This window comes from Stigmatopora argus, chromosome 7, assembly GCF_051989625.1.
Source record: "Stigmatopora argus isolate UIUO_Sarg chromosome 7, RoL_Sarg_1.0, whole genome shotgun sequence".
Lineage (NCBI taxonomy): Eukaryota > Metazoa > Chordata > Actinopteri > Syngnathiformes > Syngnathidae > Stigmatopora > Stigmatopora argus.
Genome location: NC_135393.1, coordinates 16,811,885 through 16,832,736, shown reverse-complemented (window position 1 = coordinate 16,832,736; position 20,852 = coordinate 16,811,885). Strand labels below are relative to the sequence as shown.

At 42.0% G+C, this 20,852-nt stretch overlaps 2 protein-coding genes across 8 annotated transcripts in view; one reads left to right on the top strand and one right to left on the bottom strand.

The window, feature by feature from the left end:
• Positions 1-20,852, top strand: part of ubn1 (ubinuclein 1) — a 43,067-nt gene that overhangs the window by 12,686 nt on the left and 9,529 nt on the right. For 4 of the 7 annotated variants that reach the window (XM_077605676.1, XM_077605675.1, XM_077605678.1 and 1 more), the window contains exon 1: positions 20,090-20,676. In XM_077605676.1, the coding sequence (XP_077461802.1) occupies positions 20,440-20,676 (237 nt within the window). In that variant the 5' untranslated portion in view covers positions 20,090-20,439. Of the gene's footprint in view, positions 1-14,883; positions 14,946-19,904; positions 20,040-20,088; positions 20,677-20,852 lie in introns of those variants that run through there. The other 3 variants (XM_077605681.1, XM_077605680.1, XM_077605679.1) reach the window with 3 other exon arrangements.
• LOC144077735 (homeobox protein unc-4 homolog) lies at positions 1,780-10,110 on the bottom strand. Its single transcript, XM_077605682.1, has 3 exons — positions 9,539-10,110; positions 8,573-8,748; positions 1,780-4,297 (listed from the first exon to the last, which is right to left on the bottom strand). Exons 1-3 carry the CDS (start codon positions 9,888-9,890, stop codon positions 3,467-3,469), a joined length of 1,359 nt encoding a protein of 452 aa, XP_077461808.1. The 5' UTR covers positions 9,891-10,110; the 3' UTR covers positions 1,780-3,466.

Below are 20,852 nucleotides of genomic sequence, written 5' to 3'. Positions count from 1 at the left end.
TTTTAATAATTGGGATTTGGCTTTCCAGGGGGGGGGGCACCGGCCGGGGTGGCGTTTAGAAGAGCGCCCACGGAACCAGAGTTTTCATTTTTTGACGGCGCTCACGGCCGTTTAACCCGTTTTAGCTCGTCGACTTGTTTTTGGACGGTGATCTGCCGAGTTTAAATTGTGTTCTGAGGCGTGTGGGACACGGCACCCCCATCCCAGTTCAAATGTCCATTGATAGGAGCTACTGTTTTGACTCTGACATAGTTGGTACCGTGTTTTTCGGACTATAGGTCGCACCTGAATATAAGTCGCACTAGCCAACGAACTCTCAGTGAAAGGGAAAAATATACGAATCGCATTTTAGGGAGGGCATTTTTTTTTAAATGTTAAAAAAAAATCACAAACCAAGAACCAACATTAGAAACAACATAAAATAGAGAATCACAGTCAAAATGTTCCCCTTTTTATGTAACATATTAACAGATTTTAGGATAACTTTTGCCTAAAGATACAAAACATTAGCTGTTGGCGGTCAGAGCATTTCTAATTTGCATTGAACATTGAAAAAATAGTATTATTTGTAGTGTATAAAATTTGTTTCTCTTTTTTCACTCTTAAATGCTATACAGGATCAATAAACTCAACAAATCAATTAATCCAATCATTTGCGAATTTCATCCAAAATACTATCCAGGGGCGGCTTTTAGGGGGGTTGCTGCGGGTCCGGGCCCCGACGTCGATGGGGCGTGGTCTCCAGCTGGGACTGGGTGTTGAAAATGTTGTCGTTCCACCGACATCACATCCGCATTGAAATCATCGCTTATTTGGTAGCAAAACAAAAATCACCTCCATAAGTTAAAAAAAAATCAACTTGAAACATCTTTCTATCATTTGATTTACCCCAAACCAAAACGAATGAATAACGCCAGCCTCCATCCAACCCCCCCCCTGCCCGGAATCTTTATCTAGCCGACTCCCGTAGGGGCCCCCCACAATAACAACAGATGACGAGGCTCTCCTTTTGTGAAGGCGAGGGGGGGGCGGGACGCGAGCGAGCACGCCTGTCCTATTATGTGCGACACATGATCAATAGGGCGATAAGGCAGCGACATCAATATAAGCGACAGAACAATGAGGGATATCATCGAACATCTATCTTAATATAGCCGGCTACAAGGGCTGGCTGACAAGCGCGCCAGCTCATGAAAATTCCGCCCCACGAATCCGCCGCCGCCCACCCCGCCATCCCCGCCATCCCCCCCTCCTACGCTCCATCGTCTATGCGCACACACGCGCTCGCGCAAGCTAGCGGGCGCCGTGCAGCTGGCTATTATTCCCCCATTTCAATTTGACACCCCTGCCTTTCATGCTAATTCTATTATTGTAGGAAGTTTATGTGATTCCATATCACTAGAAATCACTAATGTCTAATAACCCTTTGGGCGGAGGAAAGGGGGGGGCAAAGGGGGGGCCCTGCCTGGAGACCCCGCAGCAGCCAGTGGGAAAATAATTACTTTCATATCAAAACTCAGCAGGAGGCGCCGGGTCCTATAGCCCGCGGCCGCTAACCTCATTCGCGGCCGGCCTTTTCAAATGAATAAATTTGTTAAAGCAATAAATACAAACAGCCAGACGGTCTGCTCCGACACCCCCCTCCCGCCCTCCTTGCAAAGACAGTGCGCACTTTTTTTTTGAAACAATAGCTTTTATTTATCAAAACGTCAACATATAAATATTGTTTTCTGCTTTGTACAATATCTGAGGATTTCCGTTGCAACGTTCGTTTTTTTTTTTTGGGACAGCTTTTGGTCGCCAGAAAAAGAGGAAAAGAAACCCTCGGCGTTCGGGATACGCGGTTAAAAAATAGGGGAGGGTTCCAGCCGGCCTTCCCCGACAAGCGGCGCCGTTGGTGGTCATAGAATAGCCTTCTTTGAAATTGGCACTTGACAGTGGGCGGAGACTGACGCGCTGCCGTCTATTGATTGGTTGACGAACAAGGGGCGCTCCGCGCGAGGAAATGGGATTGCTATTCCGAGTAGAACGGACGCATCCTCCGCGTCATGTTCTACCGCGTTCGGACTTATTTCATTTACCGAATAAGACCCCGCCCCCTCCGTTACAGCCTTGTCTTTTTATTGGAGGGGAGCAAATCGCCCTGTCAGTAATCCACATCGAAATAAGGACTATTCCCGTCTCATTCCTCGATACAAAGCTGTAATGGAAAGGAGACGAATGCTAACTTGACGTAGCACGGTTCGAAAACGTAAAAATGTCCAAAACGGGAAAAATATTTCCCATTTTTTGAACCTAAATGGATGAATGCATGAATGAGACTTTGGTTTCTCTTGAGTAAGCCGGCAATAGATTTGGCCGCGTCTTTATTTTTTAGAGAATTAAAAATGTCACATAATTCATGGTAGCATCACCGAATGGACTGTTCCGGTTGACCTACTTTGACCTAACTAAGCTTTGTCGTCGTCATCTCAGACGAGTGTCGAGACGGCTTCTAAAACAACGGGAACGGTCCAATCGCGATGGATTCTAGTGCGGCGCGCTTGAGGGAAAGGCCACGCCCCCCCTCCCCTTCGATTCCTGATATGTTTGTAAGCATCTATGCAGAGCTTTGGGAATGTTTGAACAGTCCGCTCTTAGAAAAATCTAGACGTCGGGATACCGGGACAATTTTCGTCTCCGTCGACGCTCGAATGCTGCGTTCGGACCGGCCACGCCCTTTTTCTGGTCTGGCGACGGCGTCCCGTACAAAGTCGACGGAAAGGTGAATGGATAAGCGACGGTCGGCCATTTTCAGGAGATGGCCGGCGTTCCGCGGCAGGATTTTCGTGACTATGTTAGACAACGTGAAAATCCAAACTGAAAAACGAAGCGAGACGATGTCATATTACGAGATAAAAGTCGCGACGTTACGAGAATGTAGTCATACGTGGTAATATTGCGATAGGAAAGTCATAATATTGTAAGAAATAAGTCGTCATGGTACAAGAATAAAGTCACGATATTACACGTCATACGTTGTGTTGTTATGAGAGAGAAAGTTGTAAGAGAAGTCGAGGTTAAAGTCGTAATATTATAAGAATAAAGTCATGTCATAAAGGATTCATATCGTAATATTAATGGGTTACATTTGTTTGTTGCTGATTTTGACGTTTGATGGGCTTTTGCCGATGGATGAGAACCAAAACTATTTTTGTTGGAATATTAGAAACTTGAAGTAGAATGACATCACTCACATATTTCTATATTTAGTGACGTAAAGTGGAAGTTGTACGGGTTTGGCGGACTTCGACTTTCCTCAAGGTCGGCGCCAACCCAAAACGGGGTTTGGCGTCCGGTCCGAACGCGGCATTCCAGCTTGGCAGTCATCGGAACGCCGTCAAAACGGCTTCCTACTTTAGCCCTGTTTTGTCTGAGCGCTGCTGCTTTGTAGCCAACGATGTTAGCTCGCTAGCAAGTTAGCGTGTTAGTCCATATCCACGTCTTCGCCGTCCGTATCGGCCGCTTCTCGAAAGTCCGCGTCGGCGCCCGGACGCTCGGGGGGCCCGGGGGACGGCCCCTCGGCTCGACGGGCGTGGCGCCCCGCCTCCCCGCCGACCGGGCTGTCGCGGTCGGGCTCCTCCTTCGCCCGGACGCTATTGCTAACGGGACCGTGGCGGTCGTGGGTTTCGGAGAGGTCGACGGGGGCGCGCGGGAGTTCCCCGGCTTCGTCCAGGTGCGGGGGCGACGCCTTCGGGGCCCTTTGGGGCACCAGGAAGCCCAGGGGCTGATGGGTAATGGGGTAAAGCAAGAAATGGCCTTTACCCACCAGCGTCCTCTGGGCGGGCAGCGCCGGGAAGTTCCGTCGGGGCGCGGCGTCCGAGAGGAGGCTCTCCACGCTGAAGGGGTTGCGCTTCTGCGGGGGCGAGGTCCTGGAAGCGGCGCCCGGGGACGCCCCCTCGCCTTCCCTTCTTTGGTTTGGCTCGCCGGGGTGTCCTTCGGCGCCCCGCGAGCCGTCGGGGCCCGAGGAAGGCTGCTGCTCGCTGTCGGTGAACTGCGACACGCCGCTGTCGCTCTCGGAACCGCCCGGCGTGTGGAAGCTGTCGCCCTGCAGGAGCTTGTTCTGCGAGCGCAGCAGTTTGCGCTCCTGCTTGCGTTTCTTCTTCTCGGCCCGTTCGTGCTCGCGACGTTCGATCTCCTCGGGGTCCATGGGCTCGCCGCTGCACGTGGTCGGGTGGGAGTTGTGCGCCGGCCGGCCGGGACCTTTCTTGGTGTTCTCCTTCTTCCTCCACTTGGCGCGCCGGTTCTGGAACCAAACCTGAGCGTACAACAAAAAAAAAACGTTGAACGCTCGTTCGTTCGTCCGTGCCAGGTCTCGATGTTAGCTTGCGTCTTGTTGAGCGATGAGTGGCCATTTTGTCTGACCAGAGTCTGATACTGTGTCCACTCTTTTAGACCATCTGACACTTGTACAGTCGACCGTGGAACGAATTCGAGAATTTACATACAAAGTACACCTCTACTTACGAAATTAATTGGTTTACAGAACTTGAAAATTTTGTAAGTAGAGGTGTGCTTTGTATGTAAATTCTCAAATTCGTTTCACAGTCCTCACACAACTACCAACTAAACCCTTTAAAATTGGTCAAAGTGTCCCAATTTTATATGAAAGATGTGAGGAAACACACAAAAAATAGAGAAAATGATAAGGGAATGATTTATTAATGTATTAAATAAAATAAAGCATATGAAAATCTGCCCTGCACCGCTGAAATAGTTCCCTACGCAGCCGTTATTATGGGAGACATAATACCCCTGTTTCTTCTACCAGGGCAGAAAGCTGTCCGTCCACTTTGTAGTACATTTTAGACTTTTACGTGTGCCCGGTGTATGTGTGTTTGTGAGGAAATATGTGCCACGTTGCATTTGTACGGTTTTTAATCGCTTAATAAGGAGAATTGCAATGATTAATAAGGGGAACATTTTGACGAAGTGGAAGAGAGAATCTTGAAACATGGATGGTGGTTGTTGGGAGACATCCAATTGAATTGAATGCTTTTATTGTCATGATATGATATAGAATGAGAGCCATGAAATGAAGGCCCAGTAGAGGGTAGCGGTGGTTTAAAGTGCGACAATATTTTCATACTTTTTAGGGGGGGTTTGTAACTTGGATCGTTTTCGTATCTCGAGTCACTCGTTTGCATATAAAAAAAATCGTAACCTGAAAACTTAGAACCTAGAGGCATTCGTAAGTAGAGGTATGACTATGCAAATATTTCTTGTTTACCATGTTCTTTTTATTATATTTTTTAATGCTTGCTAGTTCTGAGCTTCTGAGTAAGTGACCTATCTGTAAAATGATCTCATATATCATTTTTTTCCCGACTTAAGGTCGACGTGAATTCATGTTTACACTTAACAGGCGTCTTGTAGTGATGCGCTATTTTCCAAAAGATCGGAATAGTTTTATGTTTTTCTCGTATTGCTTTTTTGGTGAAGCTGCCATCCATAGTTTTCTTTTATTTGACCAACCGCATTTCCATTCTCCAAATCGTCTTCCTTCTTGGCGTGTCAGGAATACAAAGCCCTTTAAATTCCCACTTTGAAGCCGGCAATTGCCTCACGGAGCCGACTGTTAATTAATTAGCAACAATAATCATCCCAGGCAATTAAAAGCGATACGAGGACACACTTGTGTATTGTACAATGAGAGATTTTGCCTGGCTTTACAGTATGACATCATGTTTTCTTCCCGTCAACATTTACGTACGTTGCTTATCGGTTTAAAATGACACGGCAGCTCCTGTCCAATCATCTCATTCGTCTATTATATTTATATCGTGTATATATTGGAAGCACCTTTTGTCAAGTGACTCTTACTTTGAACCCATTTGCAGAGTTCACGTGGCAAATTGTCAGCCTCCGGTTTATACATTTCAAGCTCTTGATATGCGTGACCAAAAAAAAAAAAGATAATTTGGAGGACTGTGGCGTCTGGGATCACGTTATTAGTGGAAGCGCCACGTCTGTTTTTAGGATTCAGCCTTGCTGTTGCGTAATAAAGCTGAAAGATTGGCAGAATTTCCTTTTTGAAACCCTTTCAAAATAAATCCAGATCAATTCCTTTCTGGCTCAAAATGGGGACAAACTTATGTTGAACCCAAATTGGAGTTGTTATTATTATTAAGGCAAATGAACGCTTGATATTTTGTTCAAAATTAAGTCAACTGAGACAGCATTGTATCGTTTATTTAATTGATTGTATTTTATAATGACAAGACATTATGCAAATTGCTAAATAATTGACTACAATGCAAAAAAAATCCATATTTGGAATACAGTTGAAATATGAAGTGAAAATTGATTTATAGAATTTAACCATATAAACCATACTGATGAATTGAAGTAAATGTGAACAAATCGATAAATTATAAAATAATGATTTATTTTTTTTACCCTTTAAGAATGAAACCCTACTCCAATTTATTACATTTCTGTACATGAATTATAATTTCCCGCTTTGTTTTTTGTTTTTTTCCTCAGTGGCTGCCAATGACGGTGCCAGACGTCCAATCCATTTTGATTGGGAGGAGCGACGCATTGGACTTCCCATGTGCTCACTTAACAAGCCCGTCCTCCCAGTTAGAAAGAATTGGACATCTATCAGCGTCAATGACTGAATTTTTTAAAAACTTTTCAGTAACCGTGTTGGCTGCCATTAACGGTAGTAGACGTCCAATCCATTTCATTCCCTTGGAAAGGCGCTGAAAGATGACCATTCACAGCCTGCCCTCCCATTTAAAATGAATTGGACGTTTATCACAACACAATGTTTTGATTCTTTTTAATTTCAGTCATTTTCGCTTTTATTAACATATTAAACTCTTTCAGGCATAGATTATTATTTATGACCCATTCAAAACAATCCACAAGTTGGACTTTTATTACTTTATGGTGTGTGAATTATGATTTTTATTTGGTTTAGGTTTTTATTTTCCCATGGTAAGACAATGCTATTGACTGCAATAGACGTCCAATTTATTTGGACTTATTTAAACCTAAAATAGTGATTTATATTAGTGAATAAGGTGCTAAATAAAGTTAATAATATTTTCTCTTAGTTACTTGCCCTTTAAAGCTTTAACTTTTGAATCACTGTCCACTATCATTATAAATTCATAATCATACAACAATTTTTAAAAAATCCAATAATCGTTTACAATCAAAAAACAAAATAAATAACAAATTGGATTCAATTTTTGAAATATCCAACCGTGAAATGGTTAAAAGCCTAATTCCTGCTCAATTTAACTGGAAACCTCATTTTTAGAGCGAAAAAAAAACGCATGCAGCCTTCCTTGAGGGAGCACCAGGCGACCCCCATCCCCCCCCAAAAACCCACCCCGGGCTCCCCGCCCGGGATCTCTCTCGGGTCGGTCCGTGTGCTCGCCGAGGGCCGCGTGTTGGCGGCTGATAAGGGCGTGAGACGCGGACACGACGCGCGACAATACGTGGGATGCTTGATGTCGCCCGTTCGAGACCCCCCCCCCCCCCCCCAAACCCCCCCTTTCACATGTGCCTCCCCCCACTCCATCCTCACCCTCAGCAACGCAAACCTGCGATAAAAGAGCGTTTTAAGCAGCTTGAAGGCTGAATAAGCGGAAGTTTAGGCAGCCAAATCTCGCCGATGGCCCGTTTGGAAAGGTTGTTTGACCGTGACGTACATGCGCGTGCGTCTTTAACAAACATAAGCCTAAAAAAATGACATTTGTTTGTGGCAAATTCATAGTTAAAAATGTCAGTATGTCTTTCATTTTAAAGCTGAAGAGGCTTTCTGGTGGCAGATTTTTATTTTTTTTAAACGGAATTCATAATTTGATTAGTGTTAATGAACGAGGAAACAAATCATGTCATCGTCATCGTTTTTATAAAATGACCAGAAATCCTTCATTTAAATGATTGCAGTGAAGTGGCCATGTATGATGAAAAATAGATATTTTCCTTCTGAACAAAGTATAAATAGGATACAAAAAATACATGATTTTTTTTGTTTGTCTTTGTAGATTGGCTTCCAATTATTTAGTGATTTGCGCTTATAAATGCTTATGACCTCGAATGAATGCAATGTTTGTTCTAGACATGTTCTAGTTTCATAAATGAAATTCCTAAATCACATCTGTGATAGTAAAATAGTGTCTCAAATGCACCTTGGTGGATTGTAAATATCCACAAAAAACAATCCATTCCAATTGATATCCTCCTCATAATAAAAAAATGACTTTAACCCTGAGAACAAATGTACCCCAATATCATTTTAATGCTCAGATCACGCCTTGTTTTTATTAACCCCTCAATCAATAGGTCATGTCTATGCATTATTCATGGGGGGGTTCGAGGGGGGATAAATTGTTATGAAAAAAATAAATTAAATAAAAAAACTGAGGTGGGCCTTCACAGTGAAGCTAGGTGGAGATATATAGAGGTATATAAATATGTATATATATATATATATATATTTTTTTTTTAAAAAATCAGAAAATGCCCCCCCCCCCCCCCCCCCCCCTTAATAATGAATTGAAAGTGAGTTTACCTGAACCCTGGACTCGACCAGGTCCAGCCTGAGCGCGAGCGCCTCCCGCATGAAGACGTCCGGGTAGTGGCTCTCGTTGAAGGCCTTCTCCAGTTCCTCCAACTGCCAGCCCGTGAAGTTGGTTCTGGTTCTTCTCCGTTTACAACCCGGACTCTCTTTGTCGGGGTCCCCGGAATCTGTTTATGGTCGTTCGTTTAGTGGTGGTGGAGGGGAGGGGGGGTTGAGAATTAGTACTTGGTCCTGCATTGATTGACACTTTTGCCAATTAGCTGACGCCTGCTTAATGACTGGAATGATTTTGCCGTGGCTTCATTAAATTGGATTTAAAGAGAGAAATAATATGGGGTGGAAAGGAATCGCTTTTGCTGGGAAGATGGATGGAAATGTGCTCTTTTTTTTGTAAGTTGGGGTGGAAAAATACTGCGAGGAAATGGAAATTTAAAAAATATAGGAGATGGAAAATGTGGTCGGTGTAGTGAGCCATTGACGGTGTGGGACGTCCAGTCTGTTTTAGCTGAGAGGGATGGCAGCAATTGTTGTAAAAAAATTGAATTGATTCTGTTTATTCATTTGTACGTGAAATAATTAATAATAATAAAAGGGGTCGTTTTCATTGAGAGCTGGAGTCCACATTTTGGATGATGTAGGCCACACTTGTAAGGGTAATTACTATTATTTTAAAGAAAATAGATTGAAAGTTGTTGCTTTTTTAATTTGTAAATATAACCCGAGATAAGACATATTAAGTACTGGACTTTTTACATTAAAAACATGTCAAAGTCAGTTTTACTTTGTAAGGTTTTAACTGTTTCAAAAATTAAAACTCCAAATTGGTGTTAAAGGACATAAAATTCATTTTTAAATAAATAAATCTAAATATCAAGTGAATAGCAAGAAAAATGAACTCCCCCTATTAAAAATGTTTAGCGAGCCTTTGAAACAAAAAAAATGTAGTTTGGATCTTACCGGAGAGTTTGTAGTGGCCGTCGGGGGACAAAAGCGCGCTGGAGCTGACCACCGACGCCGAGCAAGAGCCGTTAAGTAATCCGTCTATGGTGAAGGGGACGGCGGCCGCCGATTGCAGTTGGTGCGCGCCGGCGAGCTCGTAGTGATGGTGGTGGTGATGAAGGTGATGGTGTTGTTGTTGATGGCGTTGTTGCTGTTGATTCTGTGGTGGTGGTGGTTGTTGTTGTTGTTGTTGTTGCTGCTGGTGGTGATGGTGGTGCGGAGCGGCCAGCGGGTACGGGAAGCCCACCAACCCGCCCAAGGTGCCTCCGAAGTGGGCGTGAGGGTGATGCTCGAGGACGCGACTGTCCATGCTCGCCCGGGCCCAAGTGAGGATGCGCGGGCGTGTGGTTGAACATGCAGTCGGTCAGTCAGTCAGTCGAAGAAGGAAGGAAGCGAAAATTAAAAGGAAATTGAAGGGAAGGGGGGTGAAAAAAGATGCTGGTTTTTGGTCGGCTTGGTCGGTCGGCTGCGGCGGCGGCGGCGGCGGCTGCGGCAGCGCTCCGTGCGCTCCAGCCGGCGGCGGCGACGTGTTGTGCTCCGGGCCGCCGATGTCAAGCTCGCTCCCCTATCCGGCTCATCGCGAACTGCCGGCGAGACCAATCACGAGCCGCACTCGGTGCGTGACGTCATCTAGCCTGGCGACGGCGGCGTTTTATTGTTTTAACTTCACCTCTTAACGCGAAGCCCCCCCCTCAGCGTGTCCAAACATGAAAACTCACATATATCCCCAATTCAATAATATTGTACCCTTTTTTCTACTTTCAACCTGAAAAATTAATCTGTTATGCCAGTATAGAAACCCGAAATATGACGTATCCCCCCCAAAAAGGGGGAGGGGCGGAGCCCCAAATATGATTTTATTTATTGTGTGTGTGTATATATATATATATATATATATATATATATATATATATATATATATATATATATATATATATATATATATATATATATATATATATATATATATATATATATCATTGTGTGGCCCCCAATATGAAATATTTTTAAATTTCATAGCATTTGCCTTGCTTGCAATTGAAAAATAAAATAAATGGGCATTTTTACTTTGCCAATGACAGTGCTAGACGTCAAATACATTTTAAAGAGTTAAGAACAAAACAAATGTAAAAAAATAAATTAAATTAAATAAGCCAAGTTAACAAGAGTCAATTCAGTGTTCAAGCAAATGAGCTATAACGCTAAATCGCTAGATTTTCTTCTTATAGTCAACATTGAAGCGCTTGAATAATTTAGGAACAAATATTTGAGATTTCCAAAGAGTCCCACGCCTGAACGTTGTTGGTTCTTTCGGCCCTCCCAGTCCAAGTGAATTGGACATCTACAATTAATTGTCAATAATAGGCAAATAGTTCATTTTGTGCCACTTGTCATTTTCATATACTTACAGCTCACTTTGGTAAATTTGCAATCATTTCCTATTGATTTGGAGGAACTTTCTGTGATGTTTCTTGTCATTTTGGGTCATTTCCGGCATTTTGGGTCATTTCTGGGTGCTGTCCTGTTACTTTGGGGTCTTTTTAAGGTTCCTTATGAACTCATTGGCTGCCTGGGGGTCGCTCTTTCCTAACGAGCGTTGTTTTTTCAAGCGAGCGGCGGCTGGCGTCGCGAGCGCGAAGTGTCGTGCGTGCGCTTGAAATAAGCTCATTACCCAGTTGAGGACTTGTCTAATGGCCCTCGACTTGAAGTGTGCATTGGAAAAGGAGAGCTGTGGAAATTTACCTTCCCCGCAACAGGCTGGCGCGGGGGTCCGCATCTTTGGGGAGGGGGGGCGGACCACAAAAGATTATACATATAAATTGTAAACGGTGTCGCGGGGGCCAAATCTGGCCCGAGGCGGCGGCGACTGCTTCATTTTCTGTTCAATTTCTTGACAGAGAGACACTGAGCGGCGTGCTGGTGAATACTGAATGGTAATCAGAGCTGCTTGAATAAGAGACCCCCCAAAGCCCCCCCCCCCCCCCCCTCCTTCTTCCATTATACTGTGAATTAATTCGACTTTATTTATCCAATTTCTGGAGCTGACAGAATGTTAATTTGAGTGGAGATTTCTCGCCGCGTGACCCCGCGGCCCCGGGATTGGCGTGTTGTAATAACCCCAATCTTTCACCAGAAGCGCCGATAATTGTTACCTTATTAGCATGTAAATTGTTTAATTAATATTATTATGAAGAAGCATATAATCCCCTCCGTTACTTGACCCGCCGGTCGGCTCTCTGCGTTTCAATGCGCGCCGCTTTAAATGGCCTCTTTAATGTGGCCTTGGCGGGCTTTTGCCGCAATCTGCACGCAACTTTGAGCACTTGAGAGGCGCCGTCGCTTTGCTTTATTTCCCCGCCGCTCTCCTTCTGATGCCTATTTATTTTCCACATCGCAATCTGTGGCTTTCTTGTCATTTGCTCAGAAAGGCTTCTTCTTCCACAAAGGCCTGGGCCATGGGTGCAGGGTGGGGTGGGGGGTTTCCTTTCCTCGCCACCGCCACCGCCGCCGCCGGCCAAACGCATGCGGCGCTCCATGAAAAGCAGCCCTTGACATGAGGTCCCGCGAGAGCGCAGCATTTAAATTCGCCTTTCTTCCTTCCTCCTCTTTCTCTTTTTTTTCCCCGCATTTGCATTTGCGGGGCACGAGTGACATTGTCAGATGCCGGCTTTAATTAACTTGATAATAAGGCGGGCAGACCGCGCCGGCCTCCGAAACGCCGCCCTCGCTCACGCAAAAAAAAAAAACGTGTGGTGCTTCGGGACGAGAAAATACGAAGAAGAAAAAGTCGTGGTACGGTCAGAGCGTGCCATTTTTTGCCGAGCGACTATCGAAGATTCACCACGTCGGTAAATATGGATGAACATTTTATCGTGTAGGAGCAATAATACGAGCATGAAATGAGGAAAAAGACAGCAAGTCGCAATTGGAGTGGATTTGAATGGCCACTAGGGGCAGTGTCTAACTTCAGGAGTTAGATAATAGTTCGTGAAATGAGGAAAAAGGCATGTCACAATTTTAGATTTTTTCCCTGGCCACTAGGAGCAGTGTCTACATTCGAGAGTTAAATAATATTTTTTATACACTGGTATGCCTCTACTTACGGATGTTTCTACATACAAAATTTTCAGGTTATGAAACACTTTGAAATGAAACGGGGAAAAAGGTAAGTTACAATTGGAGATTATTTTGCTAGCCACTAGGGGCAGTGTCTACATTCGAGAGTTAAATAATAGCACACCATGGTATACCTCTACGTACAAATGTTTCTACATACAAAATTTCCAGGTTACAAAACGCTTTGAAATGCAAATTGCCGTTTTGCTATTGCAGCACTAACAACTATCTTTAGAGTTAACATGCTCACCTCACTCAGCAACTTAAAATTTTCGCACTGGAGTTAGCTTTTGAACGTTCATTGGTGGCCACCCTCCCACTTGAAATGTGCTTTGGGAATGTATTCGCACGACTATTGGCTGAGACAGTAGAATACAGTCCGCACACACTATTAGCATATTGATTTACTTAAGTTGACGCATGCTAGCCTGCGCTGAAAGCGGCTAATAACGTGTCTTTGTGAGTGTGCCGCCAATTTATTCAGGCCTAAGACATAAGGACAAGATGGTAATTATAGATAGCTCCTGTATTAAGGCACAAATACAGTCACAGCGGGGTTTCTTTGGGGCTCATTGTTCAGAGTCCAGACGTCTAGGAAAGTCCTCCATCCACATCGTACCAACCGCGTTGACTTCAGTGACAGATTTCCTTCCAGATACGTCGTAGAAGATAAAAATGCTAAGAGAGCTAAAGACTTTTTAGCAAGGATACATTTAAAGACCCCTCATCACGCATTTGTACACACCAATTCAACGATAGAATTTTGCCAAGGTGTTTAAAAATAAACAATTAAGACTCACACAGATCCAGAAGTAGTCAAATTGGACAAAAATGTAGCTTTTCAGGTACAAATACCGCTACACCATTAATCAACCCACATCTAACTCGTCCAGGCCCCTTAGATGCAAAGCAGCCCCAGACCAGTAGTCTATCAACACTGTTTCAATTGGTTGGTACGATCTTCTTTTTTTTTTTTTTAGAATTTGATCACGTTAGCAAAATGTACAGATCTGCCTACCAGACCAAAGTTCAAGAAAAAATACAAAACAGATTTGCAGGTTAGCCAAAAATAAAAATAAAAAAAGCTTGGAGCCGCCACTCGCCTCTTGAGAAAAGGAATGGAGTCACATTTATTTTTTTAATTAGCCGTGGCGAGGTGACGACGAGGAGCGTTAATTAGTCTGTCGCTGCGCTCAAGTTAATTTTAACTATCGCTCATTATTTAGCCAATCGCTTGATAATTAAGAGTCTAATCTAAATTAATTGCCGACGCTTTTTGATGGCGCGCGTGCTCTCAAACCGGGCGAGCGAATGGCGTCGCCATTACGAGTAAAAGGAGGTATTGATCTTGTGTTTTGCGCCAATAATGGCGGCTTTGATCATTTGGAAAAAAGTGAAGGGCTCATTAACGTACTCGCTTCTAATTATGAGCCTCATTGCGCTTATGACTGAATATTCCGATGGCGCTTGTTTGCTATTCCTTCAATGCATTTTTTTCTCGTTTGGAGGGATTAAACGTGGTAAACACACACACACACACACAAACACACACAGATACACACAAATCTGAATGGTCTAACTCGACTCATTTTATGGATTCCACGAAATAGCGGCTTATTCTTTGAGCGCCATCTTGGCACGCGGTGTACAAAAATAGTACTACTAATTAACCTTTTTTAAGGGTGTAACTACAAATAATCTTTTTTTTGTGTATTTCTAGGCTTTATGGAAAAAAAACAGCAAATCATTTGATCTGTTAAATAACTTTATGTCGTTTTTTTTAATCCATACTCATTGGCTCCCAATAACGGTAATAGATTATCACTGCCCAACCTTCCCGTCCAAATGGATTGGACGTCTTTCTCCGTCAATGGCAGTGAAACGTGATGAACGCTAGCCTTTACAATTGAAATTAATTTGATATTTATAACTGTCAATGGCAGTCAAAGAGTTGCAAACAACTAAATAGTTCAAAACTTTATTGCTAAAAAATACCTTTGCAGTATAACACACTTTGTTTACATCAGTGAAATAAACTTTGCAAACAAAAACCCCAAATAAATCAATAAATCACAATCAAGAGAGCTCAATTTACCCATTTCAGTTATAAATAAAAATAATCCAGAAATACTTTTTGCAAAAAAATATATATGAGGCATTTTTATAATATCTATTCATATTTACAGGCAAAAAAGTCAAGAAAATTACAATCAAGAGACCTCCATTTATCTCAAAAAACATCTTTCAGGTAAGTTTATTCAATATTTAAACCTTATTTTCTGCTGCACAACGGATTTCCCCAAAAATATGATTTTCTAATAACCCTCATAAACAGCTTTAATATTGAATTTCCACTTTTTGGGTTTGTGCTAGTTTTCCCTCTTTTAAAATATTTCCTCACTATCAGATGACTCGCACAAAAATATGCCATCGGTCCACCCCTAATATAGATATACACAATCTAAATTGTTATGTATTCATTTTTAATCATGATCCATGTAAACAAAAGGTAAATGTTGTAAAAGTTTTCCCCATTGGCAGCGGCCCAATCAATCACAGTCATGCTAACATGCATAATTGTTTATCACAGCTTGTTTACACAAACAAACGCACGGGGGTCTTTTGGGGGGGCAGTTGAGTGTTTAGGACCCCCATGCACTGTAAGACAAAGCTGAGGAAATTAATTTATATTTTTTAAAAATGGTGGCAGATAATGACTTATCAATTAAAGCTGTTATCCGGTCTAATTAGGCAGCGTTCATTAAATTCAGCTCATTTGAAGCTTAATCAAAGCGAGGGCTGTGGCGAAGGGCTCCCCCTAGCGGTAATTACACGAAAAACAATCAGTCAGTCATGCGGAAATTACTGCACATTGTTTGTGTCATTTTCCTGCAAACTGGGCGGAGTTAAAGACAATATTTACATTTATTTTACCTTTTTTGAACCTCCTTGTGGTACATGTTCATTATTGATATTATTTAATCATAAAACAACAAGGAAATAAAAGTAAATACATATTCAATTATTTTCTTACCTTTTTATTCATCAAGTAATTGAAAAGTATAACAATCATTAAAATATATGCATTTTTTATTAGAAAAAGGAGAAAGGAAACATTTTCTGACTTCTGTTGTTCTACTTAAAAGCAGATGGTTTAAATAATAGCAGTTATAAAAATACAATGATACACCAATGAAACAATTCCAGTTTTATTTCCATTTATTTTTTAGTTTAAATGCACATTTGTGTGCATTTAAAATATTTTGACATTAATTTAAAAATTTAACGTGTATATACACATTTGTAATTAACCAAAATTACAATATAATGCTGATAATAATTTTAATAATAATAATAACAACAATAATAATCATTATTATTATGATAATAATTATAATGATGATAATGATAATAATGATCATAATGATGATAATGATAATAATGATCATAATGATAATAATGACAATAATCACAATAATCACAATAATGACAATAATGATAATAATTATAATAATGATAATGAGGAAGTTGGACACAAGTCTTATTTTTATTGAGTTTTTAGTTTAAATGCACATTTGTGTGCATATAAAATGTCATTATATTGATTCAAAAATGGAATGATATATACACAAACATTTGTAATTACCAGAAATTAGACAAAATTGATACAATTCAACTTTTGTTTTCATTTAGTTTTTAGTTTAAAAGCACATTTTCCCTCAGAATAATAGAAAATAACAATAGTAAAATAGCAATATATATAATACTGTACCACATAAAACAATACAATATATAACTACCGGTATAGTAATAGATAGAACGCTAGAAAAAAAACTATTGGCAATCTACGTGCCAGAATTTTTTCATTAGAATTTATGGACTTTCCATATTTGACTATCCATTCCATTTTTGACTTCCAAGCGCCACCCGATGAATACTCATAAGTCAAAGCGCTACCGTCCGTAGTTGAAGTGAATCCAGTCATCACTTCAACGTCCTTTTTACGCGAGCCCCACGGTGTCCATTTCCACTCTAGTCCGACTCTATTTCCAGTGTTTCATAGGCCTATAAAACGCCACCAGGCTTTTGCACTGGCGTCCAAGAAAAAGAGGCCGTGTCTCCAAATGGCTTTTTTACCCACATTTACGCCGACCTCTGGGACGCGCCGTAAAATCCAAACATGCGATTCTGGGACGCTTGTGGTCAGGCTCCGCTCGAAAAACAATGATGGATTCGCTTTCGACGTTTATGGCCGTGCCTGGTCCCGATCGCCGTTTCCAACGGGAAAGTCGGCGGCCAATGATCGCGTTAAAGGTCACATTTGGGGGTCACATGACTTCCTCTGGCCAGGAGGCATCCTCCCGCCAATTATTTTATCACTAATAGACGTCCAATCCATTTGAAGATGGCAGCCAATCAACGTGTCAGACTCGGGTTGGTTCGTGGGCCGCTTTAACGTCAACTTGATTTCACATTTTAGATATAATATTTAGATATTTTTTTTATAAATGGGTTAAAAGAACTGGATTAAAAGCCCTCAATATTCAGTTTTTTATAGATCTAAAACAATGTTTATTTCAGCTTTTTTTATATATTTTTCCATTTTACAAAATGTTTTTTTAACTAAAAACACAGAAAAAATTGATTAAAAATTACAATTATTGATTTAAAAGGGGGAAAATCAGGAATTTTAATACATATCTATACTCTTCATTCTAATTTGATCCTAAAACAGAAAGTCGGCACTCATGATTTACTTTCCCGGGCCACACAAAATGATGCGGCGGGCCAGATTTGGCCCCCAGGCCTTCACTTTGACACCTGTGATGTAGGGAGTCTTCAATTAGCTTAGCATGCATATTTTTGGGGATGTGGGTCAAACCGGAGTACCTGGGGAAAACCCACACCTGGGATCGACCTTTCGACCCCAGCACTGCGAGGCCGACACGCCAACCACTTCACCACCGCGCCGGCCCCAAATTTTCAGTTTTCAAAAAAAAAAAATTACCCACAAATTTATTATTACAGAAGCTTTAACTTGCATTCTACGGTTTTCCTCTTGGCAACATTCTGCGCATTATATTACCCCAAATTTCTGACCAAATAAAAAGCGATAAAGCAACTCTCCGAATAATCCTTTGCGTCAACCCTACTGCAATTATTTTACCATCCCCAAGTCCATTTCTCATGCAAATCCTGCCCATCCAACATGAACATTTCCCTCCATTGCCCCCCCCCCCCCCCCAACTTTGATTTTTAACTCCTTCTCCTCCAATTGACAACAAAAGCCTCCCCACAGAAGGACTTCATTAATATTGGCCTCCGTTTGCTTGTGTTAATGAATGAGTGAATGAATGCTCCACTTCTGGGAACCAGTATTGTCCTCCAATTTCACCACTCTGATCTCACACCGGCGGGGCCCGTGTCACCGAGTAGACCACCTCGCACACATATTGAGCCCCCCGCCCACCCCCCTTTTGCGAGTCCATCTGTCCCGTCCATCTTTTTTTGGCCCATTCGGGTGTGTTTTGGTTCATTGTCTCCGTCGTGTTTATTATCTTAATGCAGCCCGTGTCATCGGCTCAAATAACTTCCATCCCATTAACACGTTGAAGAGGTGGGGGCACAGGGGGGCATTGAGGTGTGGGGGGCTTGACAAAGCAAAATTGGCTGCAATCTGATCCCCTTACACACACACACGGCCATTTTGGAGGTGGAGGGGAGAGAAAGAGGATCCATATTTGCATTAAAAGCCTTGCGCTTGCACCGTGAAATTCATGTATAATTACAAAAATGGGGTGGTGGAGGATGTGTGTGTGTGTGTGGGAGGGGTGGGCTGCAGGGGAGGGGGGGCAGTTATGCAAATGAAGGACATGTGTGGAGGCAATCACGCTCCGAATGGGTTATTTAGTGATATGCTAACACGGAATGTATGGTGACAGATTGCAATTATCCCGTTATTGTAATTGTCAAAGTCAATTCCGTGCAGAGTGACTGCGGCGGGTTGGCGTGCGGGGGGGGAGAGGGGAGGGAGGTTGGGGGGGGGGACGTAGCCGTGCCGGGCTCTTTAAGACCCTCTGAAATGAGATAAATACTCCATTTCCGCGACTAGAGGCCCCGAGTGTTTGTTTACTTGACTGCAATTAGGTGGGAAGGCCTTGAATTGGAAAAGTATATTTAAGGATATATAAGTGATTTTAGGTGGGCAATGGTGGAAAAACATATTGTCTTTTTTATAATGTGCTATATTATATTATATTGTTAGTTAGTGAACTCTTTATTGTATGGCCAGTCGGTATAAATCACAAAAAAACACTTGTTTTCTGGTGAGAGTTAGATCAAAATAATAATGTGGTTCAGTTATGGAAGTCATTGTAACAAAAAAAGATCATGACTTTGATGTATTTGACCAAAGTACAGCTTCATCTAAAAAACACACACACAATTCCAATATACTGCTATTTTTTTGTGCTACTTTATGATTTGACTTCAATTCTGTGTCTGAACAATAGTGGAGATGTAATTATGTTTACAGTTGTTTTTTGAAGAAAATGTGAAAGTGGTTGCCCCGTCTGGTAATTTGAGAAAATGCAGCACATGGAAAATTGTACAAATTGAATTGCATCCCAAATAAACATATGTGAGGGAGGTACATGGGCACCTGGTGCAATAGAACGGATGCATTTTCAATTCCCAATTAAAGGAAACATCTTGTTCATCAGATTTAATAAAGTCAGCGGGATTTCTCGTTAGGTGTGCCAAGCTTTGTTTTATGTATTTGGCATTAGCTGGAAACCAAATCCTAACTATACAAGCACTTTTAAATGAGAGTTAAATTGTCAAATTGTTATTAGATTCCTGAAACACTGTGATTAAACTGATCTGGTACAGGTATTTTCCTAAAATGTTTAATTTAGCATTATTTAAATATGTTTCCAAGTGTTTAACTCTACGGTTTATTACTAATTTTATGGAAAATATGCCGTCGAAAAGTGAAAAGTACGGTGTATCCTTTTTAGCTTGTATTTACTGCCCCCGTGTGGTGGAAAAATGTAATGCATGTTTTTTTTTTTTACTGATACAATTAGGTAAATTCGCTTGATTTGGAAGAAGGCAACGTGGATTCAGTTCATAAATAATACCAGTGTGAATAGTTAGAATTGAACTTAAATTATTTTTTATCAAATAATTATATCAATTAGATCTCCGATCACGTGATCGGGCCCTCTTCAAAGTTGTCGGATTTTTACAGTAACACTTGAAACACTCCAAACTGAGTTTCGATCCTGATCAAAACCACACTTTGATGAAAAAATCCAATTCAAAGGAACATTTATTTGAGGTAACGACGAAACCGTGACGACGCCCGTGCCGATTTATGTCATTTCGAAGTAACTGTGTTGAACAGCCATGATGTCTTATGATGTATTTCCCATTGCGCACTTGTATTTCGGACTTTGACAGCCATTTTATTTAGTTATTTTAATTCCCAACCACTTTATTCATTTTGTCAAGTTATCATACTTTCCTCGAGTTATGGGTATAATTAACGGACTTGTGCTGTGTAAACACAGAGAAGCTACAACTATTAAAGTAATGACGACCGTCGGCCATTTTGTGCCGTTAACTGCACACCTGACGCCACTGAACGCTTAATTTCTAGTCAAAGGCACACCTAATTCGATTTAACCGTTAAGTTTAACCAGGCTGCGGCAAAAACTGCGTTTTTGTTCGCTAGCAAGATGGCCCAGGCACGTCGGGTCCGGCTCACCGAGCTGCCCCATGACGTCAAGTCCCAGACGGTCACCAGGACCGTCTTCGAGGCGAAGGCGTCGACGGACAGCGGTTGTGTCCCCGGACCGGCCTCGGCCCCGTCCCCGGGCTGCGATTCGGCTACGGTCCGCCTCGTTGTGGCCTTGTTGGAGCCGGAACAAAACACTTTCAACGAGTTTAGTTACGTTCAACTGCTAGGGGACAAGGTAAACGTGACAAACGGGGTTAAAAGGATATTGGAACTAAATTGTTGTTGTACTTCGGGCGTGTTTATTTATTTATTTTTTTAGTTGATGGTTTTTTGTTTACATTTAAACCTGGTCTAGGCCCGGGAGTCGAACTTGCGGCCCAGTTTTCATTGGCTATTGGAATTAAATTGTTG

Excerpts from the sequence above, each read along its gene's own strand:
- LOC144077735 (XM_077605682.1), bottom strand. The coding sequence starts at position 9,890 with ATGGACAGTCGCGTCCTCGAGCATCACCCTCACGCCCACTTCGGAGGC. Across the intron at positions 8,749-9,538 it reads CGGCCACTACAAACTCTCCG|ATTCCGGGGACCCCGACAAA; the intron begins GTAAGATCCAAA and ends GACCATAAACAG. Across the intron at positions 4,298-8,572 it reads TGGTCGAGTCCAGGGTTCAG|GTTTGGTTCCAGAACCGGCG; the intron begins GTAAACTCACTT and ends TTGTACGCTCAG.